The sequence below is a fragment of the Mchenga conophoros genome, linkage group LG23, assembly GCF_057382185.1.
Source record: "Mchenga conophoros isolate Kocher_MC1m ecotype Shallow Benthic linkage group LG23, M_conophoros_male_GT1.1, whole genome shotgun sequence".
NCBI classification, from domain to species: domain Eukaryota; kingdom Metazoa; phylum Chordata; class Actinopteri; order Cichliformes; family Cichlidae; genus Mchenga; species Mchenga conophoros.
The window spans coordinates 39,633,959-39,651,299 of NC_140547.1; the positions used below are offsets into that span (position 1 = coordinate 39,633,959).

The 17,341-nt window shown below is 42.3% G+C and overlaps 1 protein-coding gene across 3 annotated transcripts in view; it reads left to right on the top strand.

The window, feature by feature from the left end:
* pard3ba (par-3 family cell polarity regulator beta a) overlaps window positions 1-17,341 on the top strand; it is a 275,607-nt gene that overhangs the window by 74,034 nt on the left and 184,232 nt on the right. For all 3 annotated transcript variants that reach the window (XM_085266407.1, XM_085266405.1, XM_085266406.1), the window contains exon 2: window positions 1,477-1,578. In XM_085266407.1, coding sequence (XP_085122533.1) covers window positions 1,492-1,578 — 87 coding nt within the window. In that variant the 5' untranslated portion in view covers window positions 1,477-1,491. The remainder of the gene's footprint in view (window positions 1-1,476; window positions 1,579-17,341) is intronic.

A 17,341-nucleotide genomic window follows, 5' to 3' on the forward strand; every position in this document is an offset into this window, starting at 1 on the left:
AAAGTTTAAAGGCTTGTTACAGTTTTGTAGCATAATGCAAACATTCTTACTTACAGGTATCTTGTTCTGACTTAGCTGTGGAACTTTTTCACATGCTGCCTAAAAATACATATGCACCTGACTGATGCTATGTAGGTCAGTCTGATGCTGCCAAAGCAGCCCTGAACTGTTGAGACATCGCCTCGGCACTGTGGACAGGTTCACTGTTAGCAGAGCGCCATGTTCTTTGCAAAGAAACAGCAACAGATCATGCTAGAAAAATCCAAAGCAGAGGGATGAACACCATGTGAGCTTTATTTCCTAATGGAAGTAAAGAATTGTATGAATTTTGGTGTGATCTACATGTTTTGATTGGAAAAGTAGACTAATCTATTGAAAGCTAATATACCAACTCTCTAAGTGTTAATAGACTTCAGCATCACACCACTATTATTAAAATATTTATGAGTTTTGACCTCCTGAGCCGCAGCTGCGGTTCCGGGGGTAGAGCCAGTTGTCCTGAAGGTCAGTAGTTCGATCTTCAGCTCTCCAAGTCAGCATGTCGAAGTGTCCTCGGGGAAGATACTGAACCGAGTTTCCCCCTGTACATCCATGGAAGTATGTGTGCGTGTTAATGTTTGGTTAAAAGTGCTCAGTCACAGATGTAGACAGGAATGGTGATGCTGTTTCCCAGTTTGGTCACTGAAAAGTTGTTTTGAACTTGAGGTCTCTTATCTCGAACATGGCGAACTCAAGAGGCCAGATCAAAACGATAGGCTCTTTGTTGTGTTACTCAGGCCATTCAGAAACAGTTGCTGTCAGGGACGGCGTTACCGTTTAAGTATGTACTGGTTTGAAACATAGTTCAGATGGGTGGTACACATCAAAACAACTTTCACTCGAACGTCAGGGCCCATCGTTGTTAGTCGCTGCTGCTGATAGTCACCTGTCATGGTTTTAAATGTTGTAGTTGATTGGAGTGTTTCTCCATCACTTTGGCGGGGAATATTTGTTATGACTCTTCTGTAATACCGTAAATGCCAGTTTCTCATGCTTCTCACAGGCTACATAAATGGCAAATATGCTGTGGTAGTGGTAAAGCTGTTGCACAACAGCGACTATTAATTGCCTTTTAGGGTTTCCTGGCATCAGCCAGTGTAATTTGTTTGGATTTAAGACTTTGATCAGTTTTGTTGCTAATAATTAAAGTATGAGCAACGAAAAGTAAGAACTGGATTGTGAGCTAATTGGTTCTTTGTCGATGTCTGATTGGATCGGTGTTGTGTGCTTTTGGCTTAACTATGAAAGATGAAGGTGATGGATTGCAGTATGGGCTCTGTCCTAAATCTATCCATCCATCCATCATTCCTCTTCTGCTTATCCAGTTCAGGATTGGGTTGCCATTGGGTGTTAGATGTAGATCAGTGAGGGGAGTTTGATGCTGATATCTTGATTGTCTAGTTCTAATGTTTTCCAACTTGTGTCTTTTGTTTCCAGCGTGGAGAGACTGCCATGCAGACCCACCACTTGGAGTATATGGAGGGAGGCATCCTGGACATGGATGACCTGCTGAGCGATCTAGTGGAAGACAGAGACAAGGTGAGAAAGAAGCAGACAGACTCGAACTCAAACCCTGACACTCCAGCAAAAAGATTTCTTAGTTATTTTTTTGCATTGTGTTTATCTGTCTGCTGTTTTGTGCTATCCTTTTCATCCGCTCTTCGTGACATGTGATTGACAGCAGTTTCTCACAGTTGGACAGCAAAGCATGACAAAATGAGCCTTGGCACTAATATTAAGCTGTTTCTTGATTGTTCTTACCTGCCAGGAGAGACAGTCTATTACAGCAGAGAATCTGTCATTCTGAGCGCCTTGCGGAGGATTTGTTTGGACTCCCTGCTAAAGTCTCCAGCCCGGCAGGATGACAGAATGCTCAATAAACAAAGTATTAGCGAATCCACTGGTTATGAGAGTCTAAACCAGCTAAAGAAGACGTGACAAAATGAGTTTTCTGCTCTGGAGTGGATTGCGTCGTAGTTTACTTCTGCGTGGTGTGAAAGCGAACTTAATTTCTCCTCTTCCCTGTGGTTCTTTAGCACGCTAAACATTATAGGAGTCATCTTCATTTGTACTGAAAGGGCACCATTTCAGATTTAAAGAAATCAGCCTCATGCAGAGGGAAGTTCGCCCGAACAGAGCGCTGGTTGGCAGTTGTTCTGCATTCACACACATGCACAAAAAAAGACACACGGTGGCCCAATTTCCAGCAAAGAGAAAATTTTATTCCCCCTGCTAATTTCCCATAATGCATTCCTAAATTGTGCTAATAAACCACCCAAAATCCATATTCATAAGCCCTTGGTCCAGATGCATGATGAATTACCAACACTTAGTCAGCAAAAAAGGCCAAATGAAATGGAATTGGAATATTCAGCCGACCTTTTACAGTGCAATAAGAGTTGGTGTTTTAAGCTGTGTGTGTGTGTGTGTGTGTGTGTGTGTGTGTGTGTGTGTGTGTGTGTGTGTGTGTGTGTGTGTGTGTGTGTGTGTTGCACGTTTGGCAAAGTACTCTTTGTGAAAAAGGGGGACGGAGCTAAATAAGAGATGTGTAAACTCAGTGAGAACCTTTAGTGGAGGGAGAAATATTTTTTAGCAATCAGAGAACAAAAACTTCATTTTCCAGGCAGATGGAATTCTAATCATAAGATCGGCGCATACGGTGAGTCATAGATTTTAATGACTCATTTTCCAACCCCGAGCCTGCCTTTTGTCAGCGTCGTCAAAGCGGCGATGAAGTGTCATAATTGAAATCTGGCGTTTGATCAAACTCTCCCAACAACACGTTAACCCCGACATCGGCGCTCTCGTTTTCCGAGCGTGCTGAGCAAATGCTTCACTCCAACCTGCACCGTGCAGGAACTGTCCTATTTACCTTTGTTACTTTACGCTCCCAGCTTTCAACCAATTCTCTAAACGCCCTTCCTCCTCTCATCTCACTTCTCATTTCATCCTTTTGTTTTTTCTGGGGTTTTTTGCTGCTGATGAAAAGATAGCAACCGGAATAGGACGAGCGTGCGTGATCTTCACAACGTGCCAGTCATCCGACTTATCTCCGGGCTCCCAAGCAGCGTCGGCTCTCACAGATTAATGAGCCGTGCCTGGCATTCTTGATTAGTCTGACTTCCTTTTGTTTGTCTACATTTTTATTACCTCGCTGCAGCCGGCAGATTCTATCTTTAGTGCTTTATTATTATTTTTTTGTTCTGTTATTGTGGCCGGTGCTGTTTCACCATCAATCATACATGAGTGGACCCATTGTGAGGGCCCTCCACTGCACAGCATGGGCCCTGTGTTAGCTGCGGATGCTAATGAGAGATAATGGTTTGCTATTTGTACGCCTAGTGGTTAGCTTAGCTGCGAGTCTAGACCTCTTTATCTGTTTGAGCGCCCCTGACTATTATTCATCCACACTTTCACACACATCTTCGACGTCCCCACCGCCTGGGCCGAACCACAGGCGAACACGTAACGTAGCATGTTAGCATTTATGGGAGGAGTGCCGCCGGTGGTTGATGAGGGCGGAGACGAGGGGTCGGCTGTGATTTGATTACACTCCTGCCCCCCTGCATCTGCGACATGCCCGCGCACACATACATACAAGCATGAGAACACTCTGTGTTCATTAGCCCCCCGACTCGAGATACCGGCCACCAGCCTCCTCATGAATATTAATACCAATCTGATGAATGTGGGGGAGGCCACGGGGTGTTTGCTTAGGTGTGACCACCTATACACAGTACACACTCGCCGAGACAAAAGACCACAGTATAAAGAGGTCACGGTTCAGTCAATTATACTCTCCTCTTCTTTGACCTTTTACTGTGGCGGTGTAAAATGAAGGGGGGGATCTGCGCCATTCAGTTCTCAGATGACAGCTGGAAGCGTGGTGGGTGGGGTTAGTCACTGACCTGTCTAATGCCCCTCTGTTTTGTTAATGTTAAGGAGAAGTGGGCAGACACAAGTCATATCTGGTCAAGCTGTTTTGGCAAAATCACTGTTTAGAAACTAGTTTGTCCCCCTTTTAACGCATAACAGTCGATTTTTGAGTGTTTTTCAGTCATGTAGCTAAACACACACGGAGTGAGCTTGCATGTGATGCACTGAAATATACAGCGTTGGTTAATGCTACATTTAAAAGTACATTAGTTCCATTAAAGATTAATGTTATCACAGCTTTGTCTACTGAGATAAAGAACTTCTCAGTAGCATTATTACAACCAACCCATTTGCAGTTAGCTGATAGTGTGCAAGTCATTAACCTCTGACTTTATGGACTTTACCGTAGCAACTTCCTATTGGTACCATTTCCTCATCGTTAATGCTACAGTGGTTGGAGACTATCACACAAAAGAAATTGTGTGTTGCCTTTTGATATGGTTGCTTCACAGACAGGACCAGGTCTGGGACCAGTCAGCTGCAGTTTTCAAACCGACCTCAGTGCATCGAAACTGCGATAAAATGGCAGTAAGATGTAGGTAGTGTATGAGATTGTGATTGAATGGGGACATGTTGGCAATTAAATGCAATCTCTTTGTGATAATATGGCCATAAACTGTGATAAATCAGCAGAAAATCCACATAAGTTGCTGTCTTCATACACAGAAAGTTACTTTAACTATTTACATTCAAAGTCCAGTCAGAACTTCATAGATCTGAAACTGAAATTTAGAAATTCCTCCACAAATACCGACACGGTTGCTGCAAGATGACGATTCAAATGCTGATAACACGGATACTTGGCAACTTGTCTTTAGGAGTATAACCAGAATACAACCAGCTGGCAACCAGTTGATCCGAGTCCCCTGGTGCAAAGAAACGAGTTGCTCTCATCGGTGCAGACTGACTCAGATTGATTGAAACGTGTTGCGTGCTACATTGTAACACTAGAAATATTTCAGCATTCATAATCATGTGTACATGCTGTACTATGATTTTTCATGTGCCGACTGTGTTAAAAGCATATTTTTTTTATGTGTTATTTGGTGTTTTTAAACTCTTTAACAATCTGATTTTCAGAAGCTTTTTTGCGTGTCAAATGGGCAAATACAGAAAATCAAAACCCATAAAGGATAAGATACCAAAAGCTTTCATACCACACGACAAAAAAAGGGTTCACTGAATAGTTTGATTAGTATGAGAATGATTTTAATCACATACTGTAGCTTTGACAGTCACCAGATCTCAACCCTTTAATTTGTCACCCTCTGATGGTGAACTATACCGTGCTGTGCAGCAGTGTTGGGCACTAAAAATGGGAATCAGAATGCTTCAGTCAGATAACTGTGCATGCAGCTTAATCAGACACTATCAGTCCTAAAATATAGGTCTGAGAAGCAATAACATGTATAATATAAGCTTCCCACATAAACTAAAGTCAATGAGTCTGTGCTACCTTATTAGTTTTTTGCAACAGTTTATTATCCTCGAGCTATTGAAACCAACAATTCCTCTGTGCATGAAAAACCAGTTCTCTTTGCCTTGACTTTCGAAGTTTGGCTCTATATTGTCCCTCTATCCTTTCAAAAAGACTTATTTGTAGACATAATGCTTGACGGTACTACACATTTGCCCATTCATTGCTCCTGGAACTGTCTTTTTTCCCCTATTCAGTCCTTTGAGGTCCTGCATTAGTTGTGACCATTAGCCCTATATGTCTCTGTGCTGCACAGGAGCTGTCAGGCAGGCTGTCCACTGCCAGCATGCTATTAGAGTGCAAGCTGTATACAAGCTCTCACGTGTATACATGCCATTATGTGTTCATTGGTGAGATTTGTTTTATTTATTTTTTGCTGCTATGATTAGAAAGCCATCTCCAATCATTCGTCTCCTTCACCCTCAAGCAGCTCAGATATGAATGTTCGACATGTATGAGCATTCTTTCTTGTCACACCGATCTCCCACAGAGTGGGAATTAAACTCAGGGAGCATAACATTTTCTCATAAGTGGACTGTCACTCCTCATTCCATGTACACACACCGACACGTTAATCCCCACATGCCTCGCTTTTGAGGGAAAAACACATTGAGAAAAAAAAAAAAAACTCTTCTTCTTCTATTTCATGCTAGCAAATAAAAAAAACTAATTTCATGGGAAATTTAATAAAAGGAAAAAAAGAAAAAGAGAAAAAAAACTGGAACGATTTCCTCCATCTCTCTTTAATTAGCCCATTTTAATTACTGCGCCTACAAGGCATCAGTGAACCTTCAGTACCTCTCTCTGGTTGCCTGAATGTAAATGTAAGGGTGCACATCCCAGCTGATCTCGCACTGAGATGTCAACTGCTTGATTACGGCACCGTTTCCCATCATCCATCTCTTCTGCTTGCATGTCATCATGGAGGATCCAGAGCTAGAAAAATTACTCAGTCACATGGAAATGTGTTATGATAGTTAAAGTATGTCTGTGGTGATGAGCGATGTGCTTTAAAGACAAAATGACATGTTTGAATAATGAGCTTATTTAACTGGGGACCACGCAAGGAAAGATTTATATGTGTTATTTTGGAAGTTGAACAGATGTGCACTGAAGTCCGCCAGTTATGGTTGCATCTTGCTATGATGAAAGTCTGATTATTATTTCTTTCTACCAAAAGTGTACTGAGCAATGTTTTTATAGCTGAATCTTTTTGTTTTCTCTACTACTCAATTAATTTGTTTGGCATTTAATATGCAAACCAGCATGTGTTTAAAGCAGTATGTATTCCTTTTGAGTGCTGAAGATCCTTATTCGGGTGTCTCTTACAGACATACGCCTAACTTTGTCCTACTGCTTGTCATTACAAATATCTAATCAGTGCTTTAAGGCATGTAGAAATGGTCAAAATGACCCGCTGAGATTCAAACAGAGCACCAGAATGGGGAAGAAAGGTGATTTAAGTGACTTTGAACGCAGCATGGTTGTTTGTGCCAGACAGTGAGTGGCACTTCTTTAGGTCAAAATGCGTTGTTCATGTCAGAGGAGAGTACTTTACGTTTATAGGGAAGACACAGTAGCTCAGAAACCACTCGTTACAGCTAATGTGTTGCAGAAGAGCATCTGCAAACATAAAGCATGTTGAACCTTGAAGCACATGGACTACAGCAGCAGAAGGCCACACTGAGTGGCACTCCTGTCAGCTAAGAACTGGAAACTGCGGCTATAGTTTGGTGGAGTAAATGTGAAAGCATGCATCGATCCTGTAGATGGATCCCATGATATCATTAGTGACCGAAATCTCAGAAGAGTTATCCCAACCACGGAGAATTGGGGCCGTTCTGAAGGCAGAAGGTTATTAGCAAAGTGTATCTGGCATGAATACAGCTGGTGGTCCTCGTTCTAATACTTGAGCTGGGCGTATTTATCAGCTCTCCACCTGCTGCAGGTACCTGTTTAAAACAGTCCTTCAGAATACCGTCATGAAATGTGTTTAACACGATAGACCTCAAAGACACAAAAAGAACCGACAAGCAAATGCTCCAAGATCCTAGATAGTTCTTTTTTTTTTTTTTTTTTCTAAGGCCTGCAGTATGCAAATTAAAGTCAATAAAGCATGAGCGTAAAGGCTAAATGAGGACATAGAGCTGTGACCTTTGAACTTTAAAACTCAAAACTCGCAATGAAATTAAATAATACCGCTGCAAATTTGATTTGCAGGAGACCTCTCCTTGTAAATGATGTCGGGAGATTTGCCTGAAGTCATTTATTACATGTCAGATGTCAGCCCCTCTGACAGGCGACAATGAGGCTTTACTTAAAACGTGCTAACGCGCCGGAGAAAAAGTTTTAGTGAATAGGACGTGATTGCGAGGTGCAGACGTACTGATTAGTCTTTGACGCTCTGTGACATCTCGCTCCCTCACCTCCATTCCCCTCATTCACCGCCACGGCGAGGCGCGTTTGATTGGCATCTGAAAAGTCACATAACTCTGCGCACTGTGTGAATGGCCAGTGATGAACAGGAGCATGAGGTTCAAGTGCACTGATTGGAAAATGTCACATACGTGCCTGCCTAATCATAATCTATACCCCCTCCACTCTCTAATCATGATCCACACATTCTTACCTGTGAAGATGGAGTGTGTTCAACACCATGCCTGCCTCACGCATTTGAATATTAATTAAAAGTCATGCATGTGTAGTTGGAGTTCTGTCGTAGCCATTGTGCTCCTTGTGTTGTCTGCTTAATTGATTTTGCCTATTTTTCCAAAAAAAGAACTTTCATTTCTTAGGGTTTCCATCATGGATGGAGCCTGGGGACTCCAAATATGTTGAGCATTTTAAATTTGATTGTCTTAAACTAAATTGCATACTGGGGGGGAACTAATCATGCATTCTTTCTAAATATTATCTATCCATTTCCTGAGAATAATCACCCCAATTCATTACTTCAAAGTCACGTAATGAACTCTGTCAGAGATGCCCCTTGGATATGATGACTTCTAACTCAATTTTGACTTTAACTTGTGAGTTTAGACTTGAGGATTGAGTTCAGAGCTGCAACCTTTATGCATTACCAGAGAACGTGTGCAGGAGTTAGACTGTCATTCGATTAGATGGTTTCACCCTGCTGATGATGTTTGGTGGCAATAGCAATGTTTTTTTTTTTTTCATTTGAGACGAATCTCAGGATCAGACATTTGATGCGTGTGCTCTGCCGAGGAGACTGAACTAGAGTCCTGCCTTAGCCACCCACTGAAACACAGATTAGTGTGAGTACATGTGGCATTAAATTATCAGGCCCAAAGTTACAGTTATGTAAGAGGCTACTTTAAGAATGTTAACTAATCTTTTAACCGATTTAACACAATAATGAGTTCTCAGAAATGCTGAAATGTTGGCCTGTATTCAGAAGGTACCAGTGCAGAACTCACTCTGCAACGATGCTACTGTTCTCAAGGAAAGGGGTGTTACTTGATGACTGTGTTAAGCTTTAAGTCTTTTATCTGAATTGTACCTGATATTTAAGTAAGAAGATCCTTTTGCTGCTCCTTTGCCACCACAGCATGTTCGATTTGGCAGTTTTACCCCTGATGCCTTCCTTGATACAAACCCAAAGTGGATTTGCTCCTCTGGCTTGAATTGAACCAGTAAATGTGTTAACTACTATACTATGTGTGCATATGTCTAATACTTAAAGAAATCTAAGAAATTAAGATGTTTTTCTTTGTCAGTATTTTTTTGAGCATTTGACCAAAAGGCCTGGACTGCTAACAACTTTTCCCCACCTTTGTTGCATTCAGTTACACTTTAAACAGGCAGGATGAGATGCTTTTTCACTATAAGCTAGAGCTGGGCGATAGAACGATAACGATATGTATCGCGATATAACTTTTACTCGATAGAGAAATTAAGCTATCGCGATAGACCTCGCCGCTCTTGTCCTCTTTAAAAAAAAAAAAAAAAAAAAGGTCAGCCAATCCAAATTAAATAGCGCAGAGCCGAACCAATCACAGCCGCAGCGTCACGTCGCGTGGCTTGTTACGTACAGCACAAGTGCCAAGCCACACGTGTGTTTGTTTGGGAAGCAGCCAGCGGGTAATGGAGGAAATGAGTGTGCCGACTAGAAAAATCAACCGAGCGTGACCGAAGAGAAAACAGATGATGGTTGCAATGCCGGAGAGATTGTCGAACGGAAGAGCCATAGAAGTTCTGTAGTGTGAAGGTATTTCGGCTATTTCAAGTCTGACAAAAAACAGAGTAGCGTGCACTGTAAATTGTGCCGAAAGCAAGTCTGGAAATACAATAAACTGGTGCATGCGTCACACTGTGCGCCACGTTATTGTTTCGGTGAAATGAATTTCTACAATACTGTTACTGTTAATTCTACTCTCTGCAGTGTTTAAATGCTTACATATACACACAGTTACTGTCCCTCCACACATACGACTCGGTTCTGCTTCTGTGCCCCAGCTTTGTTTACTTTTTCCCACCGAGGCTTCTAGACTTCTGATTGGCCAACATTTCTGCACGGTTAGGAATCTAGCGCCACCTGCTGCTTTGGCATGTTCATAGCAGCGTTTTCCTTCATTTCTGCCTTTATGTGTGGACGGGATTATTTTTTAAAACGAAAACGGAAAATCTCCGTTTTCAAAAATACCCGTGTACGTGTGGACGTAGCCTCAGTCTCTGACTGGAAGCGCTAATTCGTCATTCGGCTTTTGTCAGACTAAAGTAACTGTTAAAACTGTTTGAAAAGCTAAGCTATACAACAAGGAGAGATTGAGAATTTCCTTTTAGTTCTCAGTTTATTTGATATTGACAAAAGTTAGTCAGTTTTGTCTGTTCTTCTGTAAAACAAACTAAGATTTATTTTTAGAATTAATATTTTGTTTCTAAGTGGAATTGACAATTTAGTCTGTTTCGTTTGTTCTATTTTGAAACTTAAACGCTTTAGCGGCTGCCTTTTGTGTAGTTTGCAATATTTGCCTTTATCTATCTGAAAAAGTCTCATGTTCCTTAAGTACATCTACCCTGTTGAACTTATTATGGGAAATAAATATTTAAATAAAAACAAGCTGCTGATTATTTCACATTTTACTTGTGAGCAACGGCACATTTAAATCTTACAAATATAGTTATTTGGCTTATATCGTGATAGATATCGTTATCGCCTGAAATGAAAAAAACATATCGTGATATGAAAAAATCTCATATCGCCCAGCTCTACTATAAGCTTTGTGAAAATAGGATTTCCTGCAGAGCTAATGAGTTCCATGGAGGGAAGATGCTTTTTTTTTTTTGTTTGTTTTTTTGTTTCGTTTTTTTTAACTTTATCGACTGTATACTTATTATGCATTCTTGTGAACTTCAGTGATGAATTTATTTATTCGATATTCTGTAAACATACAAAATATTGAATGACATTAGATTATCTCTGCGACAGACTGTTGCCTGCAGATCAGATCAGACATTAGCCGAGTTGCCCGACGGGATTCGGTCACTTGAGCTGATTTGATCATATCTCATCAGCCGCGACCTTGATTCAACCCTCCCATGTGAGCGCCACAACAGCTCTTCATCTGATTATATTCAATTAACAATAACCCCCCCCCCCCCCCCCCCCCCACACACACACACACACACACACACACACTCAGAAAGACACACACACTTTTTTACCAAAGTTGGTTTGATTGCAATTAACCACGAGGGAACTCAATGAAGGCTTAAAGAGAAATAATTCTCGCTGTGCCTGTCTGCTTTTCATTTAACTGCATGCAAGTTGCACTTTGGAATTTTAATTTCTTTAGATGATCCATAGCTCTACCTTTCGACTTTGAATAATGGCACCTCTCCAAAGTGATTTGTCAGTTCACTGAAGCGAAGCGAGTGGGATTCGGCTCGGATAAGGCCCATTTCTGCTTCTTTGCATAAGTTTGCGCGACCTATCAAGAATACGCTCGGTCATCAGGAGCGTCAGATCTTTTCGTCTTTGGCTCTCCTCCCGGTCTTAATCATAAGGATCTACGTTGCCCTCTTAAGTCACCATCACACCACCCATTAGTTTCTAATGGAGCGAGGCGATCCGACTGTAATCTGACTATCCCGTACCTCCCGTACCAGGAGGCGCCTGAGGGAGCGGACTGCTTGTTGGACTTCTTTTTTTTTCTTTCTTTTTTTTTGTCCCTAATGACACATGCATGTAATCATTGTGATTGAGGAGGTGATCTGTGCCATGATCATGTCTTTCAAATGATGTGTGTAATCCAGACCTGATATTTAAATTTCAGCTGGTACAAAATAAACAGACATGTTCAAATTCAGTCGCAGTGATGTTGTTGTGAATCTGCAGCTTGCGCCGTGTTTGCTGTCAGTTATTGGCTTCACCACTTAGCGATGATTTTGGCACAGCAGCCTGCAGAGCAGCTACTCATATCCAGCTAATGATCTATTATAGATCAACTTGTTTACAGCAAATCTGCTCTCTGACCTTACCAGCCTCTCGCCATCTGTTTTCCTAGATGGCACCGCCCCAGAGCAGTGTATATTATGTGTGTATGCTGTTTGAGGGTGTGTGGAAAACACGCCGAGTGTTTTTCCCCTAGCTCTCTCCCAACTGCTAATAACTCAAATCAGCGCAAAGTCACACTCCCGGACGTGCGTTCGTATGTCTGAGGTTGAATGTGTGTGTGTGTGTGTGTGTGTGTGTCTACTTCTGAAGCAACTAGAGGATAAATGCTTGCAAATACTCAAATCCAGCTCATTTAGGTTAAATATTTAATGATTCATGCTTCAATTACACAGCTAAAACCACATCTGCGTCCACTGTAATGCACACAAAATCACACTTTCCTGCACGAAACACACACTCTTATTGTTATCATTCATTTTTCCTGCCTCTCAACCTCATCACCTCACTGATTGGCCTAATGAATGGAGCTCTGCGGGCTGTAATGTGCCTGAATGGGCCACTCCAATTATTAGCCCGCCTACGTCTGAGACGGGAAGGACATATGGAATGAAGGCGAGATCGTTTTATGAAGACTTTTGCATGCAGAATGAATCTGCTGTTATGAAAACAAAATGCCTTATAGAACTTTCAGTGCAAACAAAGTACTTAAAGTGCAGTTTGTTTCTGTTGTTGCTGTTGATCTCACTGACATCATCCAGAGCCAAGGGCAGGAAAAAACTACCTGATGTCTGAGCTTTTGGTTCATATAGGGTATTTGTATGAATTCCAACCTTACATTTGAAACTTTGACCATGTTTGACATAAGCATCCAGCATCGATGCATGACAGAAACTAAGGAAAAGCTTAATCATTCCTCTTTAAGTAAAAATAGCTCACAAAAAAGCCATAATACAGCTTATGTTTGTTGTTAATGTCCTCACGCAAATAATAATCTTTCAGGAAACGCAGATGTGAAAAAATACAGCTACATTTATTATAAAAGCACCTTATCTAGGAGAAAAGAAACAAGCACAGGTTACAGTAGTTGTGGTCATCCACTTCTGAAGTATATCTTTCCACAGAGAGTCTTTTTATCTGCTCGTCTGTGTCTGCTCTCACTTCCAGATAAGCGAGCACAGTAAGTTTCTGTACTATCTCTCAAATTTGATAATGAGCACTGAGAATGTCCTTGAGGCCCGCAGATACAAAATAGAGGAAGATGACAAATAGAGGAACCAGTGTCAGGTCACTGTGCTTGAGAATCTCTCCACTAATATTACCTTTTCAATGGATATAAATGCCCCTTAATCAGAAGGATAAGAGTCAGGAAACATAATCTTATTACCCAGGAGAAGAGTGTGGTTTAGTTGCTGTGGATAAGAACAGGTTTGAGTTATTTGAAGTCAATATGTTTACAGGCGTGCAAAATAAACGGGGGTGTCATGGGGGGTACTTAGTTTTCACAGGATTATACAAAGTGCTGTGGAAAAGCTTAAGTACACCCTATGATTCAGTAGCTTGTAGAACCACCTTTAACTTTTTAATTGTTTTCAGTCTCTCATAAGCTTGTGGAGACATTTTTGGGCAGCTCTAGTACACAACGTCGCTTTACTGTTGCTTATACTGAGGTTTGCAGGCATTTATTTGGACATGGACTGGTCCATTGCAGCACCTTGAGTAGTATTATTGTCCTGTTGCACGAGCTAATTTTGTACATGCGTTTAGCTGGAGGTGGCAAAAGAACAGACTTTCATGACCATGTCTACCAAAACAACCTGAAGGAAAATGTCCAGCCGTCTCTTCGTGACCTCAAGCTGAAGCACACTCTGATTCTGCAGCAGGACGATGATCCAAAACACACTAGCAAGTCCACCTCTGAATTGCCCTGTCAAAGTCCTGATTGGGATGCTGTGACATGACCTTAAAAAGTTGGTTCATCTTTAAAAACCCTCCAAAGTGGCCACTGTACTTACACCACTGTAGCCCTCGGGCTTTTTGCAGTTTCTCCAAGTGTTGCATACTCTGACCTTTCAGTTAATTTTTTGGGACACACTCTGTGTCCCTGTGCTAACACACAACTTAATGCTCCAGACCTTTAAAAGGCCCAAACTACTGGTTTTATCGAGGCGCTCACACCAATGATTAGCCACTCATGGCTGCTACTTGCCGTCTTAATTCCGGTTTTAACAATAAGGGTGTACTTAGTTTTCCACAGTACTGCACAGAGACCTGTAAAAAACATGACTGCAGCAGTTGAAATGGTTCGACATTTGTTTTTATAAATTGCTTTCAAACTATTTCTTTTTTTCATTGGCGTTCTGTCTGCGGGAACAAAGAATTCTGGCATTAACAGGCATCAATAGGCAGAGAAGCGGGCTTCAGCCTCTACAAAGATAGTTTTGTGTTAATGTTTGGCTGACAACACCGTTAACAGCTGTGGATTTCAGGATTTTTCTCTTCACTCAGGATAACAATGTCGGATGGTGGTAAAATCATTAAAGCCTGAGTCTTACAGGTAAAATCTACCAGATTCAAATTTGGCAACTGTGGTTTGTATACAAGCCTTGAAAGCTGTGACTGAACACAGAAAAATCTGATTACTTTTTGCTGCCCAAAACATCCAATTTGTTTATAATACAAATGTGGGAGTACATGCATATCATAAAGTATTGCATAAACAAAGTCCTATGTTCCTATGGTATGAAAAAGAAGAACTGATTAAAGATGATGTAAGATTTAAATGGATAATCGAGTCATTGTTTCAGCAGTCTGTTTTGCACGGACAGTTAATTAGCAGCTCATAGACGGCGCGTTAATAGGAGAGAGAGAAGTGCTGGTTTAAACACATCATGATGTCTTTTTTTTGCAGTCTGTCTTGGCCGTGTAGCACGAGCCTCCTTACAGCTATATGTGGTTTGATGGGGGCTGTCAGCTGGTGTGTTGCACTTGGGATGTAATGCAGCACAAATCTCACTTTTTCCTCTCCAGGCTTTGATGTTGAGTCAATAACTATCTAATAAGACCTGATGGTAGGAACACGTATGCTGATGGGTGTATAGGAACAAAACTGCAGGTGAGGCTTTCTCCCCCCCCTCCTACCACCTTCAGGCTGTGAGCAATGTTGGCTCTCCATGGAAACGAGAAGTGCAAAGTGTCATTAATGTGTAGTTCATTATCTGTATAAGCAAGCTCTGTGGTGAAACAGCCCCTCAACAATCCAGGGGGCAGCGACACTTTTAGGCAAATGGAAACCAAAACGAGATCCGTTTTTAATGACGTGTGTTTACAAAGCAAAGAGTGCGGATTTTCCTTTAAATCATCCCGAGCGTTTCCAAAGCTGTGCTTGCACAAGGAGGAGGGCGACGGGCAGAAAGAAAGAGGTGACGTATTGGAGGAAAGCTCAGTGTCGAGGGAGGGCAGATGGAAACGGGGGGAGGAGCAGAGAGCCACAGGTGAGAGGGCGCCAGCCTCACAGCTCAGAGTTAATCACTCCTTCTATTTCTCTGTCAGATCCCGAGAGGAAGGAGGGAGGGCGGATGGAGCAGCTGGCCTTGCGATGGCCACGGGGAGAAGAAAGCTGATTATTAGACTCTGGCTCTGACTTTTGGGGAAGAAAGCTGGATGTGTGATTTTTCTTCCTGCGTTTGTGTGGGAATGTGTGTTTATGAACATTTATGAGGACGGGGGGAGGTTATGAGTTTGTGTGTGTGTGTTTTTGTGTCAGTGTGTCGTGTCCACACATGTGAAACAGCACCAGTGTAACCACCGCTGATGTGTTTCATGCTGCGGGAATGATGAACGAGCCGGTGTGATATTGGTGTTGCCAGCATAAGAAATACGAGGCCCGGAGCTCCCTCGTCACCCACCTCCCTCACTCTTTTGCTCCCTCATCTCCTGCTGCCTCCTTCCTCCTCCTCCCCTTCCACATGTCTCCCTCTCTCAGCCTTTCTGGCATGTGTGATATATGAAGAGTTTGCCCTGTCCCTGTGAGTGTGCTTATATAATAATGTGGCCGGCACCTCAGCGCCTCAGCTGGTGTCTCGCTCTTGTGTACGTGTGTGTTTAGCAGCGACTGCGCTCCCAGTTGGACCCCACGTGCTTCATCACTATGACTGCAACAGCTGCTAGGGGAGAGAGACAAACACTGTGGCATTATGTTTTGGTTTTTTCTAACTTCAGACTGAACACAACACCAAAATCTTCCCGTTTGACCCTCGACACGTCGTCTCAAGTCCAATAAAACACGCTCACTGTTGATGCTGCCACACTGTCCTGGTGTAGTCGTGCGTTGGCACTCTGTAAGTGCTCCGCAGAGCTTTCTAGAGCCATGCACATGGGCACCAATGCAAGATATTAAATCCGGCGTGCCTCAGTTTTACTCAAGCTTTTCGTCAGCAATGCTGTGTGCATGTGAGTCCATTAAAAGCGGCCAATCATAAGAGGACAAGTTTTTATCTGCGCTCACAAGATGTGGTGGCTGGTTTGTGCACTTGTCTCTTGTGAGTTGTGAGTCTTGTGCCATAAGATGGAAAATAAACATCTGTGAAATCGCCTGCGATTAAAGAAGTTGTGAATAAGTTTCCTCACTTGTTCTTGCTAACGCAACATTTGTTTTACAGCTCAAGTGTCCTGACTTTCTGCCTCGTTGTGATCACACCGCTCTGAGTAATCTTATATTTTCTGAAAGAGCTCAGTCAAAGCTGTTTGAGCTCTGACTAAGAGCAGAGACATTAAAGTGGACTGTCGCTCTCTGCGCTGGAAGTATTAACATCACGCCCTGGAGAGAAGAAAATGACTCCACCGGCAGAGAAATTAGTTCCATGCGACAGAGTATACTGGCCCTTCAACCTGTCTGTGTGACGTTTTTCAAACAGCCACCCTCTTCTGATGAATCCTCTCCACCTTGTGCATAAGACTGAAGAGGGAGCGATGATATAAAGCAGGAAAATGAAAATCCCCCGCCGCGACACATTTATCATGACTTTAACCTGTTTCTTTGTTATCCTCAAGCTTTTTGTTTTGCTTTTGTAGAAGGAGTTGTGTGTTTATTTGAGACAGAAGAATGATTTTGTCTTTAAAATGATCATGATTTAAACGCAGTTGTTCTGCCTCTGGAAACACTCATTTTCCCAAAGTTCCATAAAGGAAACCATAAATTGAGTCCCCGTAAGACGAATTGCAACTCAGTCTCTCCCGCCTCGGGTTCAGGCCCCTGTTTTGTGGCGTCCCTCTGAGAGCCCGAGAGGACGAGCAGTCAGCCCGAGCCCCACATCTTAACAATCAAAGCATTTCATGCTGCCTGTGCAGGCGTATCCCTTTCTGTGTTTCCCTGCAAAGGAAACCTCCTTCGTCTCTGATGGGCGGTTTAAAATCATAAACACCTGTCTCCTGAAAGACTAAACATGATTCAGTTTATTGTTCTTACAGCCCGA